At 37.3% G+C, this 23,799-nt stretch overlaps 1 protein-coding gene across 1 annotated transcript in view; it reads left to right on the forward strand.

Moving 5' to 3' along the window:
- Positions 1-23,799, forward strand: part of nbas (NBAS subunit of NRZ tethering complex) — a 164,115-nt gene that overhangs the window by 88,854 nt on the left and 51,462 nt on the right. Inside the window, exons 31-36 of the mRNA XM_016295011.1 lie at positions 3,795-4,027; positions 4,497-4,607; positions 10,967-11,220; positions 15,271-15,605; positions 17,753-17,962; positions 22,648-22,850. Coding sequence (XP_016150497.1) covers positions 3,795-4,027; positions 4,497-4,607; positions 10,967-11,220; positions 15,271-15,605; positions 17,753-17,962; positions 22,648-22,850 — 1,346 coding nt within the window. The remainder of the gene's footprint in view (positions 1-3,794; positions 4,028-4,496; positions 4,608-10,966; positions 11,221-15,270; positions 15,606-17,752; positions 17,963-22,647; positions 22,851-23,799) is intronic.

Here is a 23,799-nt window from a genome sequence, read left to right on the forward strand (position 1 = left end):
TCTTGCGGGACGTTTTGATTCCATTCTTTGTTCATGGCAGTGTTTTTGGGCAGAATTATGAGAGAGCCCACTCCCTTGGTTGAAAAGCAACTCCACACATGGATGGTCTCAGGATGCTTCACTGTAGGCACAACACAGGACTCATGGTAGCGTTCACCTTTTCTTCTCTGAACAATCGATTTTCCAGATGTCCCAAAAAGTCGGAAGGGAGCTTCATCTGAGAAAATAACTTTGCACCAGTCTTCTGCTGTCCAATCCTTGTATTTCCTGCAGAATTTCAGTCTGTCCTTGATGTTTTTCTTGGAGAGAAGGGGCTTCTTTGCTGCCCTTTGATGCTCTCACACCAAACTGCTGCCATTCCTGAGCAAGCTCTGCACTGCTGGTGACACGATTCTGTAGCTGACTCCTCAGGAGGAGACGGTCCTGGCACTTGCTGGACACTCTGGGACGTCCTGAAGACTTCTTCACTGCAGTTGAACTTCTCTCCTTGAAATTCTTGATGTTCCGATAAATAGTTCTTTCAGGTGCAATATTCTTTGTAGCAATTTCCTTGCATGTGAGGCCATTTTGATGCAAAGCGATGATGGCTGCACGTGTTTCTTTGGAGGTAACCATTGCTAACAAGAACACAATGATTGTAAACGCTTCTTCTCTCCTTTTATAGCAATCAGTCTGCCCTTACAATCTAATTATGATGGTTATTTCACCTGACTAGTACTCATTCACACGTGCTGCTGATATGATTAGTCAATTAATGTTAGCTGGTCATTTTGTGTCAGGATCAAAAAACTGTGAAATTAGGTTTTTTTGTGAAAAGTTATTTTTTTTGGCCAATGAAGCTTTTAGCAATTATTTAAAATGCATCTGATCACTCTACACAATAACCTAGAAACAATGTGAATGAACACCACAACAGCTTAAGCAGCAAACTTTGCAAAACACAAAATTTATGTCACTGCCAAAACTTTTGGCCATGACTGTATACTATACCACGCATCCATTCTCTAATGTGGAATAACAGACAGAACTCCAGGATGGTTATAAAATGGCACGACAGCTAAAAGACTACCTTTGGTCTTTGAAATCTGCTTACAGAGATATTGTTGCTTGATAAATACATTATTAACGATTGATGCATTTACAGCCAGTGCTGTGTCTGTCATACACTGCGCAAGCTTGTAATTTAATATTGCATTCTGAGTACCAGCGAGGATGCGGAGATTAGTTATCAGCCTTTTATTTGATGTTGATGGATGTTCCTTTTAACAATGTGCATTTTTTGTCCTTTTCTTTAATTGCATTAAGCATCAGTAGGCGAGGCTTTAATCTCTTTAGACAAATTCCTTTTTTTTATTTTTATAAATAAACCCCATCCTGCTGGATCTTTGGTGGGTGAAGCCAAGTTGCTCGCCTCTTTGAGAAAAGGAATCAAAATGCTGTTTAGCATAATTGTGTGAGAGCAAGGCAGACAAACCACTGAGTACGCAACCGTTCATCATAGCCTACAGCAAACACACACACAAGGACGTATTCAGCCCACCTGCGTTCCCATTATATTTAAATAGGTGTTTGTAAGCACGTACTAGTTTTCCGCCCAAACCTTTTGAGTGGTTTTAGATGCCACAGTTATCATTTTTTTTTATTTACGATTCAAAAAACTGTAATCGTAAAATGTGAATGATCAAGCATTATATTTTAGGCCCTACAGAGAGGCACTAAACCAGCCACCTCTGCACTCTCGTACACACACCTGTGGGCATTTAGCATAAATAGACGCGATGCGAATGCAGAATGCGATAAGTGTTATTTTACTGCACTGCAGACTTAAAAGCATGCAAATATGCAGTGAACCTCACACATTAACCCATCCAACAAGGTCTTTTAACATCATTAGAGGTAATTACCATCTAAAACCTGCCTGAATCCCCTAGCGCATCAGCCACAGGAACTGTTATTATAGTTCACATGTGCATTCGGTGCCGCGGAGAACCCGATTACACTCGCACATAACACGGCAGGTGTGAACAACAGGAAGAGTAAAAGATGGATGGCAATTGACAGATAAGCTACAGAGTGAGTCTTGCTTATGCTTGGTTTCTCACTCTCTAAAGACAAAGTATGAGACCGAGACAGAAAGGGAATAGCTGGATAAAGATGTTTCATCATGAAAGACCTTGTCTCGGAGAGGGGATTCAAATGCTTGCCATATCCATCCATCACATCTCTTTTCTGCATCCCACAGATCAGTGGCTCTCAACCGGGGACCTAAAAATGAGTCACAGGTCTGTTCTGGTCATGGACAGCTAACCATAAAACTGTGCCTAGATTCATGTGGCAGTTGGTAGAAGTAACCAGAGTAGAAGATGCCAGCATGCAAATTATTTTTAAACTTTATTTTTAATAATTTTTAAAACTATTAAAAATAATTTTCAGTTATTAGAAATAAACGTAAAATAAAATTGAAATATTATATGAAAAACCTAAAATATCTGACATAAGTTCAAGTTGAACTGCTAAAATGATTAGACATGACATAAAAATACATTAAATCTAAATAGAAATATATTAAAAAAGAACAAAACAAAACAAGCACATAACAAAATTACTAAAATTGTAAACTGAAGTATACAAATTGAAAGCTAATTCAAACTATAAATAAACACAATAATAGTATAGAGATAATTGTAAAAAAAAAAAAAAAACTGTGATGAACATGGATTGTGCTGATCACGTTTTATTTTGTACTGTGAATTATTGCCTGCAGAGAAATTGAAACCATGAAAAGAGACATGCAGGATATAAAATGTCTTTAAATAATATCTTAAATGTCTAACAAATTTCAATGTTTTTTTTTACTGTATTGATTATATATAGTAGGTGTTTAATATACAGTATAATATTTAATTTATAATAGTATAATATTATAATATTATAGTATAATATATTTAATATTAATTGAAATATTTTAAATATAATTGTTTATTAACATTACCATTGAATATATGCTAATTAAAATTGTATTTAACATTACCATAAACTATTTTTGTTTACAATGAATTATTTTTAAAATCAAAACTAGTTCATCCTAGATACCACTCCTCATGTCTTTTCCTCGCTCCACTGTATTTTCTATCTCTCTCTCATCCTTCTATCCTGCTCTGTGTTTTATCTTGCTTAACACGCCTGTCTGTCGTTGTGCTCCATTTCTTTTCATGTTTTTTTATTTTCTTGTACCTTTTTCTTTACCTCTAAACTGTCTTTTTTTCTGTCCGTATTGTCAGCTCAGAACATGGTCAGAGTTCAACAATACACAATCCCACACAGCTTCCCATTATCAGAGTCTGTTATCACACTTATGACATGCCATTGTAATAATTTCCATATAGATTAGTGAGTAATCATTCTCGATTCCGTTCTTCTGTCAAGGCTCTTAACCTGCTCATTTCTCCTCATGGCAAACTAGATTACACTGAATTCAAATTCTTACTTAGCATAACGATTACAATGGTGTACAGTAGTAATGAGGCAATATACTGTAAAGGTCGAGAAGTGTGAGACCACATTATGAATCTGAGATTCGCAATTTAGTTTAATCTTGGAAATAGAAAGTTTTATGGTTGAATAAGTTGATTGGTATTGGATCGGAGACTGTGAATATGTGTTGTCACTGTACAATTCATTTTCATGGATAGGATGTGAAAGATTCTGCTTTGCATAGTTAAGCACTTTTGTTGCAGTCTTACTCGCTGCTCCTTTTAAATAGTATTGATTCTTTGATTTTTGTTTCTATGTAGGCTGATCCTAGAGAGCTTATTCGTCTTGTGACCAAGCATGTGACAGACCACGCTGGATGTGATTGGGGGGATGAGGAACTGCAGGTCCTGATTGGTCAGTTAAGACTATACAGTGAGAGACTGACAGACTTTACTCAAGCTCAGGTGCTACAGGGACTCGGCCGTGGAGTTGATGTCCAGAGATTTAGCAGCGACAACCAGTACAAGAAAGAAACTATTCTGGGTCTGGCTGAGTAAGTACTGTGTACCACACACACACACAAAAAAACATACTGTATACTTTTACAAAAACATATACTTTTTAAATTAAGATAGCTACTCGTCTTTGATTTTTTTTAAATATTTTTCACATTTTAGAATAATGGTAATGTCATCTCTAATGTGACATAAATGGAAAGTATGAAGTGACCGATTCTGTAGATTCAGACAGATCTGAATTTATAGGAATATGTTACGCCTGGCCTTTGAGGGTCTGCCAATTTGGCCTTGATTAGAAAGATTGAATTTACCTAATTAAAAATTGAAGCTTGAGTGTTCTAAAAAAGTTTCATGAAAAATGTTATTGAAATGATCTATCTATCTATCTATCTGTCTGTCTGTGTCTGTCTGTCTATGCATATCTATCTGTTTATCTATCTGTCTGTCTTGTCATTCTATATATCTTCCGTTCTATCATTTCATCTGTTCTTTCTCTCTATGTAGGACATTGAATGAGAGTGTGTATGGGATCTCTCGTTCTCTGGCTCAGCGGTACAGCATCCCTCTCTGGGAAGTGCACATGACGCACCTTGAGTTTCTGTTTACTGATAGCGGGTAAGACACTCATACTTTCACACACACAGCAGACATTAGCAGCACTCACACTCAAGATTTACTGCACACTTTTTCAGAGGATTCACCCTGCAAAACCTGAGTTAGAAGCAATGTCTTCCACAAGTAACCGTTTTTATTTCCTCGACCTGAGGGGCCCCAGCAGGTCAGAACCTTGCGACCCCGGCGCTCTAGAAGCGCAAACAGAAGATTGCATGGATCGATTGCAGAGACTGGCTTCCAGGCGATCGGTTTGTGCGATTTGCCAGACCTGTAGTTTAGTAGCAAAGGCTAGAAAGCGCTTTGTTTTTTTTTAAACAATTTTGTAGTCATTTTTATGAGGCTTTGAAAATCCACACACAAACAACGTGCCACCTCTCCTGAGCTTGCTGCACGGTAAATTTGCAGCTGAATCATTGTTTGAAGTCTGGTTTAATCAACTCCCTCTCCATCTCTCACCGGGTTTAATCACCTTGAATATTTCTCTCTCTCCCTCCCTCTACATAAACATGCACTCATTTGACTTCACTTGTTTAGTACAGATTGCTTGGGTGAAACTGATTTACTATGAATGTGATCTTTTTTCTTTTTCTCCATTTTTTTTTTTCACCTGCGAGAGTCCTTGCATGCTCATTAGCATCCCCAAGGCTTCTGTTTTATTTTGCTGGGGGTTTTTTTTTTTTTGGTAGCTCTGTGTAGAACATGAAATCTCTAAAATTCCCCCACATCAAAGATGTTATCAAAAGAGCACCAGAGGGAGTTTGAGCAACTTTGGCAATTAATCAAGTGTTATTGTATTGCAGTTTCTGTTTGTTAATTTGTCAGGAAATAGGCTTTTCTGACTGATGAGGACTTGTAAACACATATTTTGCATCGTTTATGTTATTTACTCAGTTTATGTGATTTGCATATGATGTGGATATATAATGTAATTTCAAAGGCATTGATAAAGGGCCAGTCCTTTGAATCCGTGTATCATTCGATCATTCGTTTTTTGATTTAATATTGAAAGTAGAAAAATAAGAAAACGGCTCCTTTTTCGTTTTTTTTTTTTTTTTCGTTTTTCTCCAAAAAACTAGAAAGGAGAATTCAGCTTAAATTAATTAATTTGTTTCAAAATAAATATTTTAAACACTAAGACAAAAAGGAAAAAATAATAAATTGACTTGGGCTGACCTATGTTCACGCAAGAACTGTCATTCTGACTGACAACCGGAGAACAACAGATATTAAATAGCCTACTGTTAGTTATATAATGTAGTCTTGTGTTTTATTTACGTTCAAAATAAATACAAAATGTCATGCCTTTGAAAAATAAAGGGAACAACAGAAATGCGCTGCTTTAGCGCGTCTTGTTCTCCTTGAGCATCTTTCTGGCGCGTGCCACAAACATGAACCACAGGGAATACTCGTATTTTAAAAGGCTTAATTTTGATTATTTTAGATTAAATGCATCATATAAGTCACTTTGGAATAAATCACAGTAGGCCTATGTATCATGATAAAAAAGAAACGACTTTACAGTCTGGAAATATTTTAGGCTATAGCAAATTATTTCTTGGACCCCCTATCACTTTAAGAACCGCTGGTCTACACAGAAGAAAGCCCTGTCTAGACTCTGCCCCGGTACGAGTTGTGTCGAGCTATTCATTAGTCTGTTTGTTTGATGAAAAATTTGAAATTGATAAAATGGGTTATTAATCCGTACAACTGCAGCAGTGGAGGACTATTATTCTGCTGCATGATACTGCGGAAGAACTGATGAAGGCACGGTTTGATCTTCGGCTGACCAATCAGCAGAAAGGGGCGTTTAATTCCCGCCCACATGTAGAAAGCAAATATTCAAGCTGTTTATTCATTTTTCCACCCATGAACGAAAAACTAAAATTTAAGCTGAATTCTCATTTCTCGTTTTTTGGAGAAAAACTAAAAAACAAAAAAGGAGCCGTTTTCTCATTTTTCTACTTTCAATATTAAATCAAAAAACGAATGATCGAATGATACACGGATTCCTTTGGGTTTTTTTTTTTTTTTCCCCTGATGGTTTAATTTGTTTAGTATGTCACAAAGCACAGCAGAGTTATGTAAATGCTTAGATTTATTTTATTCATGAGGTAATTTGGCCTCTTAAGCATCTTCCCCATTTTTGGTCAGATTTATTGATACATAGTCATTCGAAATGTAAAATAGTTGAACCCTTTTGTCATGTGTGAGCTTTAAAGCACTTCTGTGCAATTGAGTTGCATAGAAATGGTTGCTTTTGCTTTGGATTGAAATTACTCAAATTGGCTTTGCATCGATTCCATTCGCTTCAGTTTCATTCCATAATGCTACATTCTATTCCATTCAGCTTAAATCAGTTCAAATAAACAGTTAAATTCAGTTCCATTCCATTCAGCTCCAATTAGTTAAAATCAATTCAGTTCCATTCCATTCAGCTCCAGTTAGTTAAAAATCAATTCCGTTCCATTCCAGTGTGCTTTGATATGACAGATGGTTTGTATTGCCAAAGCATTTGCAAACTTAAGCATGATAGAAGAAATAATACTAAAATTTAAGTTAAATATGAAATTGTGAAAACTTAAAATGAATAAACACTATAAATTAAGTATTTACTGTGAGTTCTTAATTCATGCAAGTGGTATGCATTATTATTTATTTATTCATTTATTTATTTATTTATTTTTTACCAGATACTGAAATTGTGTTTTATACTCCAACTTTCAGAAATCAGGACAAAATGTTTCAAATGTGGGATATTTTTCTTAAATCCTACATAGGACAGATGGTCAGTCCAAACTTATCTTGCTCTTTCTGGACAGCTGCTTTGTTTATATCCGTTTTTCTTTGATGCCAGTCGGATTTTTCAGTCTGCACCAAGTCATGTTTCTTCTCTGGTACTCTGTTGTTGTATATTCTGTTTGGGGCCAAATAACTTTGCCGTTTCCTTTGTATTGTTTTAGTCAGTTTATTTTTGTGCATTGATCATTTGGCTAGGCCAGATTCTTGTTAGTCATTTCAGTCATATTAGTCATGCTTTGGACCACCTGAATTAATGGACTCCTCACAGATTTAATGGAATGGTTTTCAAAAGCTTGAATATGGTAATTGAGGTTACTTAGTTTTAGATATTTCCATTGGGTCCTTGTTCAATGCAGATTAATATACTGTAGGGTTTTGACCTTATTCTGGCCAGCTTGCTTTGTTAGGTGCACTGTGTACCCTGAGGATACTCTTACAAAACTGCATGAATGGCTTCAAATCAGGTTTTATTCCAGTTTTCAAATTCATGATTCAGTAGAAGACCTCAAACCGACTGCCATATAAAGTATTAGCTTCTGTAGCTGAATGCATTTTGAGCCAGATTCTAATTGATATTTCAAATTGAACAGACATTTTGTTGGCATCAGATGCCCTTTTTTTTCATTTTATTCATTAAGCTGAGGTTTTCTCTAATTTACAACGGGGCTGAAGGAACACACAAACATTTTTGTAGCCTATTGTACCATGTATGTAGTTTTTGACGTGTTTAATTTGCTTAATATTTTGTTTAATATAAAGCTTGAAACCGTTATATAACCATATAATATTCAGACCAACTGCATAATTGCAATGTAATATTGCTTTTACAATAGTTCCATAATCATGAAGTTACTATAAAGTAACTTTTCAAGACACATTTAAGACCGCATTTTACCAGTTAATATACTTTTTTTCTGGTTCAAATGGTTTAAAAATAAGCCACAGCATCAATCTTTGCTGCAAATCAATCTGAGCATTGCTTGACAACATACAATACAGAGCAACAGCAACTTCCTCTTCCTGTTCATTGTTCCGCTCCAGGTCCACTCCAGGGTTTTAAGTTCATTTTCAAATAACTGAAAAAAAAAAATCTAATAAATAAATAATATTGCTCTGCACCACTCAAATAATCTATTTTGGAATGTCCCAATGCTGTTGGACTCTGTCCCCTCCCTTGGAATGCCACTTGGCCAATCAAATTAGAGGACTGTAACTATCTGTTAAATATATTCAATATATATATTGAAGAGGGTCAGTGCCTTAGTCTGCCCTTGAATGAAGAATTCAGTTTGAATTCAGCCTTTGCCTCTGTGTCTCTCACACACACCCTTTATATGTTCTTGGGTTTGTAATTGCAGCAGGAGACAGGATTAATGGCTGCTGTGTTTAGTGAAGTATTGATCTTGTTAAAAGCAGTTATTCTGTGTTAATAAGCAGACTGCAGTCAGAGGCTCCTCTTTCCCTCTCTTTATCTCTCCCCTGCCGCATTTCCTTCCTGCAATTTCTGTCCTACCTGTTTTGTCTCTGGTATCTTCTTCCTCTTTTCTTCACTTTGTTGTGGCCTGTTGTTGTTTTCCAGCTTGTCTCACATTCCTCTCTCTGCATTGCACTTTCTGTCTTTCTTTCTGGCCCCAAGACATCGTGCCTCCAGCCAGTATAGTCATATCCATAAAACATGAGTTAAGGTCCATGGGGTTATGCTCTGTAGACAATGGATAGGTGTTGGGCTCTGTCCAAATGGCCACATGCACCCTGCAGCTCACTCATTTTGTTGCATTAACGCTGAATACGATTAGCTGTAACACAATAAGAACATGCAGGTACAGTGTTTACCTACACAAATGTTGAGACCTGTATGTGCCCTATGAATGTTTCTGTACGTTATGTCTCAAACAATGGCACACAGAGGGAAGACGCAGAGGCTTGGAACCTTTTCTATAATCTAAAAGTGCCCTTCTAGTAAATACATTTATTTTTATATTTATTTTTTAAATTAGAATAGATGTTGGACCAAACAAGATCATCTAAAGTGAAAACCTTCTGAGACTTTTAAACCAACAATAAAAAAAACATACTGACACTATACGTCTAACAACAGAAATATGGGATTTGTGCCTCTTATTCTTTATAGAAGGTAACCAAAGTAGAAACCAAAGTGTGCAGTATTTGTAGAAAGTGCCTTATACTAACTAATTTGCAGTGCTGTGGGATATTTTTTGCACCCCCCATATATTTCCCCCACGTATTTTTGCATATTTTTACACTGAATATAATTAGAACTTAAACAAGAACCTATGAAGGCAAAAGTGAACTAAAAACACAGAGATTTACATTAAATACATTTTTATATTTACATGTTTCATGTATCTATTAAAGAAAGCAATTAGGTGGCAATAATGGCAGCCAAATACTTACTGTGTAGTTATTTATGCATGTTTTCCCTTCTTTGCAGAACTGCTTCATTTGTGACATTTGTGGACTTTTGAGCATGCTAGCACATTTCAGGTTCCTCCATCAGCATTTTAGTGGAGTTTATGTGAGGAAATTACTGTGCCATTTGAGAACTTTTACATTTTTCTTTCAACCCTTCTCTTATAGACTTGCTTGTGTTTCAGATCATTGTCTTGCATTGTCCAAAACAATCAAAAAACGCCAATAACAATATTAAAAATGGGCAAATGCAGAAAATTCATTTTCACGACATTGGAATTTTAAGTGGCCTTTTTCTGCCCCTGTGGAGGTCTACGCAACCCACTTATCTGACTCCATCTTTTATTTCCAGTCCTGTTTGCGAGTCAGCATGCTTTTTATGTCTTTTTCCTCTCTTTCTCTCTATGACTCTTTCTCCAACCCCTTCCCTCTCACACGTTACACCCTCATGTACAGCATCAGCAGACCTGCTGGATAAATGGACTTGGCAGTCATTGAAGGTTCACATGGTAATTTATTGATAACTCAACTCTATAAAACATTTCCATGCATCAGAATTGCTATGGGATATTCTGTGGTGCAGTAAAGCCGTTTATCTTTTCTGAAAAGCCATTCAATTAGAGCGAGGTGGAGGGCCAGTCCACATGCCTGCTTATGAAGTCACCATGAAGATAAATTATGGAAATCAGAGCAGCGCTGACAAAAAACATGTCACCCATAGAACCCAAACCTGACATCAGATTTATGGTGGGTCAGTAAACACTCGCCATAGGCTATAATTTACTGCTTGAATTTTTATTTTTTTGGTCCTGGAAGAGGTCAAACCACAGTGAATAAAGTTTAATGGACTTTAAGTAGTTTGACTAAGTTCTTTTAGATTAAACAAAATCAATTCTCCAGCACGAGTGGGCCATCACAGCATATTAACAACGACCTTAATGTACCTCATCTGGTTCGGGGGACAATTGGGGGGGGGCTGCGCATTGCCTTAATTGATTTTTTTACAAGCAATTTGAAAAGGTTGAGTGATCACTGCTTCAACAGACCTTGGCTACGACTGCTCATTCTCTCGTTTCTGTCACTTTACAGTCTTCCATTGCCATCCATCTCTCATTTCTGTCTTCCTTCAGGCTTTCCACCAAAGACATCGAGGACAGAACGGAGGCTCTGGGTCTGTTTGAGACTCTAAAGACCAACCCGGAGTCATTCTACACACACATGACTAAATATGTGTACCCCAGTATAGCCGGAACTGACCAGCTCCGACTCCTCTTCTACTTCACTCTTCTGGAGAACTGCGGCTGTGCAAGCTACTTCCCTCAATCTGCTATGAAGCATGACACGCACCTCAAACTGCTAAAGAAGCTCAAAGCCGTCGCCATCGGTGAGTCCAAACAAACACATCAGATTTCATCACTTCCAATCTTAAAGATCAGATTTGAAAGCCAAATTTGAACAAAGCCTGTGTTGCAAAAATGTTGGATGCAGCCAGCAGTGAGATGACTGTAAAATCATTGTAAAGAAAAGAGGATTCAATCGATACCTAGCCAACCTGGTAACACAAATGAAGTGATAAATCAGCTCCTGCTTGCAAGTATGTCAATCAACACCATAACCAGAAATTTTCCATGTAATGACACATCTCTCTCCAGCTGAGACAATGGGAAATGGGTCACTGAGCTGTGAGGATGCCAATGAAAGTAAGAGGAATGTTAATTAGCCCGCGTACAATACATTTTTGTTCTTTTCTGATAAGAAATTAAAGATTATTGTGAAGCAAATGAGACATGGAGTGAGGTTTAAATGAGTTCATTAGCTATGTACCTCTCTCTCTCTCTCCAGTATTGGGGCGCTGCATGTGATGCATGTGATAATGGCAAACTTAACCGGGATCATTCACTCATAACTGCAGGAGAGTTGTGTACTTATGTGAATTTGTTTGTCCAGATTCACAGCCGGTGCGCATATCTTTTAATTAGTTCTGAATACAATTACATGTGCCTGCAGTTAATAATTACACACATCTACACACACACACACACACACACACACACATATATATATATAGAGAGAGAGAGAGAGAGAGAGAGAGAACTACTGTTTTGGGTCAGTAAATTTTTTTTTTCTTTTTGAATGAAATTAGATGCAGTAAGGATGCATAAAGTTTATCAAAAGTGACAGTAAAGACATTTATAATGATACACAGGATTTCTATTTCAAATAAATGCTGTATTTATGAACTTTCTACTCATCAAAGAATCCAGAAAAAGATGTATCACAGTTTCCACAAAAATATTAAAGGTGGCACATCATGAGAATCTGACTTTTCCAGGTTTTAAGTGCTATAATCAGGTCCCCAGTGCATCTACCAACTAAGGAAACGTGAAAAAGATTAACCCAGTAACTTTGTTTTGGGAAGCCTTTTTCTGAAAGCGTCTGAGAAAACGAGCGTGTCTGATTTCGCTCCCTTGGTGACGTGGCAAAGGGATTTCATTATAATATTACCGCCCCTTAATCTGTAAGTTTACACCCACAACGGCGTCATTTGATTTCGCAAGTAACAACGGTGTACCAGCTCTAATGCCATGGCGAAAGTTTGAGCAAAACATGCTAACTGTTCTGTCTTTGGCTGCACAGACCAGCACAGAACACTATTTACAGTCCCAGCCTCAGAGGAGACAAGCAGTGGATTTATTGATTTATTTACTGTATATTGCTGCTGCCACACTGATCTAAAGTAAACATGCAATTTATTTCCCAGCTGTTTACCTTCACAGACATAACCGACTGTTTTTTTGTGACTGTTTTTTGTAACTCGTGTGTTTCTAATGTAAACCTGTGTGTGAATGAGAGCTTAGTTTAGTACTCACATGCTGTGTGGTGGCCGCTTTCTGTCCATGTGCTTCGGGTGTGTGCTCTCAAAAAACTTTATATCATAAGTTTAAACTCGTATGGTTTAAAACACATGATTTCAGAGCGATAAACATGATAATCAGAACCAAAACAGATGTTTTTTTTTAGCAGGTACAAGCTAGGGATGGGCGTATCGATCCGAAGTATCGATATTTAAGACTGCAGAAATGTGTTAATTCAGTATACACATTATCCCACTGGTTACAAATGTGACTGACCATAAAATAAAAATGTTCACACACTTTACCAAAAAAAAAAAATTATTGATTATTTCAAAGGGTTACTAATGACACATCATTTGGATATTTTCATGTCTGGGAAAAATTTGGGATTAAACAGGTTATTTAGTAATTTAATAATTTAAAAGTTTAGTGCAGAAGTATCGAATCGGTATCGATATCGATGATACTGCCTTGAAAAATATAGGTATCGTATCGAAAACAAAATAAGGGGTATCGCCCATCCCTAGTACAAGCTGTAATGGCGTAGCTCTATTCTGGAAAAGGGGGCGGGGAGCAGCAGCTCATTTGCATTTAAAGAGACAGGCCCAAAAAACATCGTGTTTGTGCTTCCACTCAAAATAGGCATTTTCAAAATTATATAATAAATGATCTGTGGAGTATTTTGAGCTGAAACTTCACAGACACATTCTGGGGACACCAGAGACTTATATTACATATTGTAAAAAGGGGCATAATATATCTCCTTTTAGCATCACAATTATTTTCAAGCATATTATAATGATTTCTGAAGGATGATGTGGTACTGAATACTGGAGTAATGGCTTTTAAAAATTCAGCTTTGCCATCACATGAACTAATTACATTTTAAAATATATTATTAAATATCAAATATTGTAGTATTTCTTCACATATTACTGTTTTACTGTATATTCAATCCAATAAATGCAGACATGGTGACGAGCGCAAGAGAGTTATATTAAAACATTTTAAAAATCGTACCAATGCCAAACTTTTGAACAGTATACGTCTATTATTTATTTATTTTTATTTATTTATTTAGTCATTTAGCAGACGCTTTTATCCAAAGCGACTTACAAATGAGGACAATAAAAGCAGTCAAAACTAACAAAAGAGCAACAATATATAAGTGCAAAAAAGTCTCGGTTAGCCTAACGCAGGACACATAGCAAGGTGTGTGTGTGTGTATATATACAGTGGGGCAAAAAAGTATTTAGTCAGCCACCAATTGTGCAAGTTCTCCCACTTAAAAAGATGAGAGAGGCCTGTAATTTTCATCATAGGTATACCTCAACTATGAGAGACAAAATGAGAAAAAAAAATCCAGAAAATCACATTGTAGGATTTTTAAAGAATTAATTGGTAAATTCATCAGTAAAATAAGTATTTGGTCACCTACAAACAAGCAAGATTTCTGGCTCTCACAGACCTGTAACAACTTCTTTAAGAGGCTCCTCTGTCCTCCACTCGTTACCTGGTGTGTGTGTGTGTGTGTGTATGTATATATATATTATACTCACACACATATACACACACACAAAACAAGTAGATAGAATAGAAAAAATAGAAAGCTAGTGTTTGTTTGTTTTTTGTTTGTTTGTTTTTTTTAAATAAAAAAATACAGTAAAATATACATTTTGAATATACAGTAAACAGTATATTTATAGTCTTATACTAAAATATTATGGTTCTGAGTTGCTTTGTGTCACTTCTTCAATATCATAAAAATACCTTACCTAAGACAGACTTTTGACTCACTGTAGTTCTGAAAAGAACTAGAACTAATGACGTCGCCTTGTTTAAACTTGATAATCTTGGAGAGAGTGTTTTGAGAGGTCAGGAGGGGAGTTTGTCAGAGAGTTTTCACACCACACTCTCTCCTGTCTCAACTGATACCTTCCCTTTTTAACACTCACACTTAGTAGGCACCGGAAACACACTCTGTCGCATACATGCTTCCAGACTCGGGCCTGTAAAGACTGTTCATATCATCTGCCACAACCCAAGGGAGAGAGATAGCACCTTTTTTCCCCACATCTCTGTCTGTTAGAGTGTATGTATGTGTTGAATGCCCTTCTTACCCTTGTCGTGAGATGGGCCCATTCTCAGAGGCAGGTGTTTCAATATTTAATGCCCTGATGAGACCTTGTGTGTCAGTGTATTCTTGTCTGTCTGACTTGATATTTCCACATATTCACATAGATTGACACAAATAGAAACCACATGAAAGCTTGAAACTGCAATAAATGTCCCATTTTTTGGATTAATAGAGATGAAAAGAGTATTCTCAAATTTCACATAATGGATTCCAGTGTGACAACTTGCCCCTGTAGAGTGACAACATGGTCACAAAAGGTCAACATATTCAGTGAACTGGTGAATAATGGGCAAAAATAGCTTTTTGTAGACTTTAAGTTTTGTATTTATACAGATATTGACTTTATAAAAAACACACCCACCCTGAGAAATATTCACTGTAGTGTGACAACTAGCCCCAGTCTGTGTTCTATATGATGCCGAAATCATGTCTTATTGCTTAGGTTTGGACTATAAGAAGTTGACAGATGAGGATTCCGATCCTTTGAAGGCTCTGGAACCGGTACTGACCAGCCAGAACGTCCTGTCAATCTCCAAATTGGCCCCTCGAATCCCCCAGAAGGGAGGTGAAGCGCTTACCTCTAGCGCTGTACATGCCACCTGGCTTCATAAACTGTTCTGGGAAGGGGATCAACATGTGCTGAAAAAAGTCCCCCAGAGTGATCACGAGTTCCTGCATGCCTATGACACCTGTGCCAAATACTTTGACCGACTTCTTCCTGTAGATTCTGTTAACTTCTTGGATGCCATTACCTTTTCCCCTGAAGCTGGCAGTAAGGTGAGTCTAATGCAGAAAATGAGTGGGTTTTTTGGGGTTCTGCGAAGTTGTACTTACAAAATCCTTTCAAACTAAAAAAAATAAATAAATGATTTGACAGAAATTACAGTGAGTACAAGACAAGATTATAGATGTATCTTTATCTATAAGCAATCAGCTGTGTTTTTATTTCAAATACTGTCAGTCAAATGCATGATTATTTAAATTATTCACTTCCCGCCCATTTGAGAGCTTAATGGAGGACTGGAAGGGCCACTTAAAGCTAAAAATTAAAAAATGATTATCAGTGTATTACATTAATCTGTAAATAAATCACTGTTTAAATTGGCTAATACATTTTTTTTTTAATTGCAAAGAACATTTTTTAAATTGCAATTTAAAAGGTGCAATTAAATTATTTATTAATGTACCATTTTATTGTTATATTGAACAAACGTTTTAAACATGAATCAAATAAATAGTTTTAAATGTCTATTTTTTTGTCCATTTGAAACATTTATTTATTGGTTTACTGATACATTTACTTGCTACATATCAATTTAGTCAATTTAATTTGAAAAATAAATATGTAAATAAATGACTAAAATTGACAAATGTATTTGAAACTATAGAAAAGCACTGCTTTTTCCATTTAAAAATGCACTTTTAAAGTGATTATTAATGGATTTTCCACATTGTATCCACTTTATAGCATCAAGTCAGATGCTTTGTCCAGTGCAAATGTTCTCATAGACTCTTAGTGAAGCACGGTGCCCAGATTGACATGTTTAAAGTCTGTTGTCCAATAACATAAATCATCACATGCACATATATGCCATAACTTATGCATATGGTGTATTCACAGACTTCTCTGGACATGTTCATGTCTACTAAGTGCTGTTTGATGTTTTAGCACCTCTCATCTCTTCCTGTCTCTCATAGATGGCTTAATTTTCTATTTATTCTGCCTGCAAGTCAAACATCCACGTGCATGCAGAAAAAGACACATACACACGGCCCTGTGGCAAACATCCTAAATGAGCCTCTGTAATCAAAAGGCTAATCGCTAATGCTCGGTGGCCCCTGGAGTGTTCAGATGATGTTATTGTAATGATTGTTATGTTGATATAATGTTATAATGATTAGATTTAGCAGAAAGCAAGTTACAAACACTCATTGCCATAAACACACACCCACTCCCACCATTAAGGTGAGCGCAGCATTGATTTGGTGCTCAAGAATACCACAGGGAAAAACAACTAATGACATCTGCCATGCTTCTGCTGTAGACTGTGTGAGAACCGTGAGTAAATACAGTTAACGTGCGTGTGTGTGTAAATGACAGCAGGAGAATGTAGGAGGGAAGTGTCAGAGGTAAACCGTATAAGATGAATCCAGGCATGTGAAGTGTTCTCACCGAGATGAATCTGGATGAGAAATGAGATGAAACCGAATTATGCTCATTAGAGTTGGGCATTATAATAGTAGATATGCAGCAGAATAACAACCCATTGCTGACTGAATAAGTTTGTAAACAGAAAAGCATGAGCACATTTCTCCATTTCAGATTGTGGGCCAATTCTGGGTAGCTTCTACTATATTGGTTTCACCTGTGGGTGACTATTAAAAGCCATTTAGAATTGATTTTTATTCACTATTATTATGGGGATTATTTATTTTGATGATGGAAAACTGCTGTTCTTTTGAACTTTGTCCATCAAAAAATATGTATTGGAGTTTCCACAAATTATTTAGCAGCACAGCCATTTTCAATATTGATAATAATAAGAAACATTTCTTAAGAACTAATTCAGCATATTAGAATCATTTCTAAATAGTTATTTTAAATTGTAATAATATTTAACAGTATCACCGTTTTGACTATTTTTGATCAAATAAGAGACTTCTTTCAAAAACATAAAAATCTGATTGACCCCAAACTTTGTAATGGTAGTGTATAAATAATGTATATTAATATTATAATCATTTATCTTAATGTATATGAAAATAAATAGCTGCCTTTTTATAGGAAGGGGTATCATCATTTTTTTAAAAGTTGCATAGAAAAAAAAAGTTTTACAAAAAAAACCACTTTAGATTTAACATATTTGTTTTTCTCTTTCCTTTGTGTGTGTGTGTGTGTGTGTGTGTGTTTTGTATCTGTTTAGCTCTCAGTAGAGTCCCGGCTGGAGATCACTAAGCGCGCACAGAAGGCTCTAAAAGGAATTAGTGACAAGAGTAAGAAAAAGGCTAATGATGACAGAAGTGAAAACTCCGCTTCCAGCTTTGACTCCGCCCTCACTCACATACAGCAGTCTCTTGCCCATCTAGAGACTCTGAGCCACTCTTTTCCTCTGTCACTCAAGACAAGCCAAGAGGTATTTTCTCACCACACGCATACAAAATTTTACTGTCCTCTTGTGATTTGATCATCTAAGACAGATGCTAACTGTAAGCAGGGCCTTAAATATTATGTAAGTGCCCACCTTACTTGTCCTTTTTCCTTTTTTTTCTTTTTCTTTCTGCTTCACAATTTCTCACTTTCCTGAGTTGTATGACAGTGACTGTGATTGATTGGCAGGTTTGTAGCTGGTGTCCTGTCTGCAGGATAGTAGCGGGCAGTCCATGTCAGCCTGTGGTTTTTTAAATTCACACATTGAGCCATTTGTATATGGAAATATATGGATTCATTTTTACAGTGCACACTTATCGAGCAGATACTGCCGCATCTTATTACCGACACACTTTCACCATGTCACACAACATGCTCCCATAGGAATGTGCACGATCACGGAAACTGCAGTGGAAATCTCTGTCCCAGTTGCCTTACTGCCTACAACCTACCAGTGTAGGAGATTCACTGAATTAAACTGGCAATGCTACTTTCTTAAAGGTCCCATATTGTAGCCCCTCTTTTCCTCTGTCACTCAAGACAAGCCAAGAGGTATTTTCTCACCACACACATACAAAATTTTACTGTCCTCTTGTGATTTGATCATCTAAGACAGATGCAGGGCCTTAAATATTATGTAAGTGCCCACCTTACTTGTCCTTTTTCCTTTTTTTTCTTTTTCTTTCTGCTTCACAATTTCTCACTTTCCTGAGTTGTATGACAGTGACTGTGATTGATTGGCAGGTTTGTAGCTGGTGTCCTGTCTGCAGGATAGTAGCGGGCAGTCCATGTCAGCCTGTGGTTTTTTAAATTCACACATTGAGCCATTTGTATATGGAAATATATGGATTCATTTTTACAGTGCACACTTATCGAGCAGATACTGCCGCATCTTATTACCGACACACTTTCACCATGTCACACAACATGCTCCCATAGGAATGTGCACGATCGCGGAAACTGCAGTGGAAATCTCTGTCCCAGTTGCCTTACTGCCTACAACCTACCAGTGTAGGAGATTCACTGAATTAAACTGGCAATGCTACTTTCTTAAAGGTCCCATATTGTCAAAACTGAAATTTCCTGGCTTTTTTCTCAATAACTGTGGTCTAGGGGCAATATAACTACCATGTAAGTTTCAAAACAGTCAGTCCACAGTAAAATGCACACAGCCTGCATAAAGTAGCTGTGATTTTTCACGAACCGTTGTGACTTCCGTAAAAAGGTGACGTCAGAACTACTCAGTCACTGCCTTCAGTCACCACCCCGAGCACCGCCCACCGTCCCTCTCTCCTTTTGCCAAACCCCCAGACAACATCGCGTCCATGCCATTGCTGAGCAACAACAACACGGAAACATGTTGAAAAGTTTAACTTTAACCACGAAACCAGATCGGCCGACCTGTAACGTTACACTCACTCAAAGGATGGATGATCTGACAGGATTGTTACTATGAGGTGGATCGCATCTAACATGTATAGTACAGACAAACTCACCGTGTCTATCTAGTCATGATGAAGATTTCAGCAGGCAACTATTTTTACAGCTACATTATTGTTCCAGCCACAATAAATCACAACAATGTATACACAATTACAAATGATTATATATATAAATCGTCAGTTTGTTGTTTTACACACATGTACACAGACATTATTTCATACATGACATAGTGGAGAGATGCAAAAAACATACATCTATGGCAAGAAATCTGTAGCCCATAACAACAAAAGACAATACTTTATTAAACCTTTTCTGATAAGAAGTATGCACTGCAAACGCGAGAATTTTTGACGATCGTTTCTGTCCAGTCCGCTCGTTTTATCGCATTTAACCACAGCTGTCATCGTTTTTTTGTCTGGCAGTGGCAGCAGATATGCGATCAAATTTCTAATTTGAGGCTGTATTACGTCGATTCTGGCACCCAACATCACAACAAGATGATATTTTAAGCTCCTTATGTAGCCTAAATAGTTATTTTAAATTGTAATAATATTTAACAGTATCACCGTTTTGACTATTTTTGATCAAATAAGAGACTTCTTTCAAAAACATAAAAATCTGATTGACCCCAAACTTTGTAATGGTAGTGTATAAATAATGTATATTAATATTATAATCATTTATCTTAATGTATATGAAAATAAATAGCTGCCTTTTTATAGGAAGGGGTATCATCATTTTTTTAAAAGTTGCATAGAAAAAAAAAAAAATTACAAAAAAAACCACTTTAGATTTAACATATTTGTTTTTCTCTTTCCTTTGTGTGTGTGTGTGTGTGTGTGTGTGTTTTTTGTATCTGTTTAGCTCTCAGTAGAGTCCCGGCTGGAGATCACTAAGCGCGCACAGAAGGCTCTAAAAGGAATTAGTGACAAGAGTAAGAAAAAGGCTAATGATGACAGAAGTGAAAACTCCGCTTCCAGCTTTGACTCCGCCCTCACTCACATACAGCAGTCTCTTGCCCATCTAGAGACTCTGAGCCACTCTTTTCCTCTGTCACTCAAGACAAGCCAAGAGGTATTTTCTCACCACACACATACAAAATTTTACTGTCCTCTTGTGATTTGATCATCTAAGACAGATGCAGGGCCTTAAATATTATGTAAGTGCCCACCTTACTTGTCCTTTTTCCTTTTTTTTTCTTTTTCTTTCTGCTTCACAATTTCTTGTATGACAGTGACTGTGATTGATTGGCAGGTTTGTAGCTGGTGTCCTGTCTGCAGGATAGTAGCGGGCAGTCCATGTCAGCCTGTGGTTTTTTAAATTCACACATTGAGCCATTTGTATATGGAAATATATGGATTCATTTTTACAGTGCACACTTATCGAGCAGATACTGCCGCATCTTATTACCGACACACTTTCACCATGTCACACAACATGCTCCCATAGGAATGTGCACGATCACGGAAACTGCAGTGGAAATCTCTGTCCCAGTTGCCTTACTGCCTACAACCTACCAGTGTAGGAGATTCACTGAATTAAACTGGCAATGCTACTTTCTTAAAGGTCCCATATTGTCAAAACTGAAATTTCCTGGCTTTTTTCTCAATAACTGTGGTCTAGGGGCAATATAACTACCATGTAAGTTTCAAAACAGTCAGTCCACAGTAAAATGCACACAGCCTGCATAAAGTAGCTGTGATTTTTCACGAACCGTTGTGACTTCCGTAAAAAGGTGACGTCAGAACTACTCAGTCACTGCCTTCAGTCACCACCCCGAGCACCGCCCACCGTCCCTCTCTCCTTTTGCCAAACCCCCAGACAACATCGCGTCCATGCCATTGCTGAGCAACAACAACACGGAAACATGTTGAAAAGTTTAACTTTAACCACGAAACCAGATCGGCCGACCTGTAACGTTACACTCACTCAAAGGATGGATGATCTGACAGGATTGTTACTATGAGGTGGATCGCATCTAACATGTATAGTACAGACAAACTCACCGTGTCTATCTAGTCATGATGAAGATTTCAGCAGGCAACTATTTTTACAGCTACATTATTGTTCCAGCCACAATAAATCACAACAATGTATACACAATTACAAATGATTATATATATAAATCGTCAGTTTGTTGTTTTACACACATGTACACAGACATTATTTCATACATGACATAGTGGAGAGATGCAAAAAACATACATCTATGGCAAGAAATCTGTAGCCCATAACAACAAAAGACAATACTTTATTAAACCTTTTCTGATAAGAAGTATGCGCTGCAAACGCGAGAATTTTTGACGATCGTTTCTGTCCAGTCCGCTCGTTTTATCGCATTTAACCACAGCTGTCATCGTTTTTTTGTCTGGCAGTGGCAGCAGATATGCGATCAAATTTCTAATTTGAGGCTGTATTACGTCGATTCTGGCACCCAACATCACAACAAGATGATATTTTAAGCTCCTTATGTAGCCGAATCTGCGCTGGTTTGAATGGGCCACCTCCAGTTTCCCCTTTGTTTTGCTGCCTCCAGCTGGCGCTGTGACGTCGGCTGACCCTAGTTACCTGTGGTTGGCCTGGCCGTGCGTCACTCAGAAAACAACAGGCCAGTCAGAAGAGAGGCTCATGAATATTAATTAGACAGGCCAAAATCAACCTGTTCTCAGCAGAGCTCCTGAGAGAAGAGGAGCTGTAAAATATATATTGAGATGGTTTTTGGTACTTATACCGCAAATGTACATTCTTAAGGACATCAAAACCTAAAATAAAACTCCAGAAAGGTGTAAAATATGTGACCTTTAAATTCAGAATGAAAAGTAGGTAGTGACAGACCTTTTCTTCCGTATTTTGGTGTACATCTGAGTGTAATGGATTATCGAAAAATAAAAACTTAGACTTGATTCTGTCCATGGGTTGTTGATGGGCGTTGCACGCAAAAGTGGATGCAGATGAATGCGAGCATGAAGTTCACTAGGTTTTGGAATTGTGTGTGGGACCGGGTGTGTATGTGTGTGAGACGAGCTTGTGCCTCTTGATTCTCAGCAACCAAACAAATTGTTCTGTTCTTTGTCTTCAGGTGTACTGCTGCTGTATGTCTCTCAAGATACTTAAGGCTTTGTTTTTGTTTCGGCACATATTACTCATTGATTACTGCCAGAGGATGGGGAGCATAAAGAGTTTTCTGAGCATGATTTAGTGTTAATGTTTTTGTATTGTCTTTTTTAGGAGCTCTTGCAGAAGTACAGTCGCATTTATGACCTGTCCAGATCCGAGCAATCTAAGGTGCGCCATCTGGCCATCACAATGGCCATGGATGGACAGCCCCTCGAACGGATCGAGCAGCTGCTCGCAGTCACTGTGGGAACAAGCGATCTGTCGGCAGAAAGCATAGTCCAGGATGCAGTGGAGCAAATCATAACTGCTCTCAGGTACGATGAGCTGCAGTTCGCAGATTTCTGTTTGCCAGTGTCGTTTTCTTAATATCACCCTCATTTTCTCTCTGTCTGTTTTATACCCTCGCTGGTATTGCTTTCTCTGTCTCTCTTTTCCACTCTCAGTCTCTGTCTTTATGGCCTATACCTCTATTAACCTGTGTCAGGCTGGGTGTGTTTTTGCTTGATTGAGTTAAACACAGCATTGGCCTCTGCCCTGGCCTCTCATCTCTCTCCTTTACAGCTCACTTTCTCTCTTTTTCTTACCTTTCATCTTCTGCTTTTAGGAGGTCGCCACCTTCCCTGCTGGCTGGTTCTTAATAACACCGTGTCCTTAGTAATACTAGCAATTCAGAGAGCAGGTAGTGCTAGCTTAGATTTTTTTAACCAATCTCTGATTTTCCACCACAACTTGCGAAACTCTTTAAGGCAGTTATTTTGAACCTATTCTTTAAGGTTTCAGACCAAGCTGCCAACGTTTAAGAGCCCAGAGGTCTGGACAGACTGTTACTGTGATTAATAATTTGACTTGGTGGAGCATCGTTCATTCAGCAAGTTTCAAGTATTGGGTCTTGCAGCTATGCAGCCAAATATTTCTCAGAGGATTTCCGTTTAGATCTTCTTCTTTCATTAGTCGGTATGTAACATAATAGTGGATGACCAAATATCAATGTGTGTGTTGATATAAACAGTCAGCCAGTATTGCATATTTTAATGTGCATTCTCATTTTCAACATTTTTACATGAACTACATTACTTTTGCATCATCTGTCGCTCACTTTTAAGTTCATCTTTAAAAACAAACAATTCATTTCAAAATATAATATTTTGTATTTTTTTTTATTTTAATGTTTTTTTTACACAGTATTGTAATTTTATTAATATTTTGGATTGACTATTCAAAATTAACAATTTTGACATGTGAAACTAGTTAATTAGATAATAA

Source organism: Sinocyclocheilus grahami, unplaced genomic scaffold (assembly GCF_001515645.1).
Source record: "Sinocyclocheilus grahami isolate Dianchi unplaced genomic scaffold, SAMN03320097.WGS_v1.1 scaffold15.1, whole genome shotgun sequence".
In the NCBI taxonomy this organism is placed as follows: domain Eukaryota; kingdom Metazoa; phylum Chordata; class Actinopteri; order Cypriniformes; family Cyprinidae; genus Sinocyclocheilus; species Sinocyclocheilus grahami.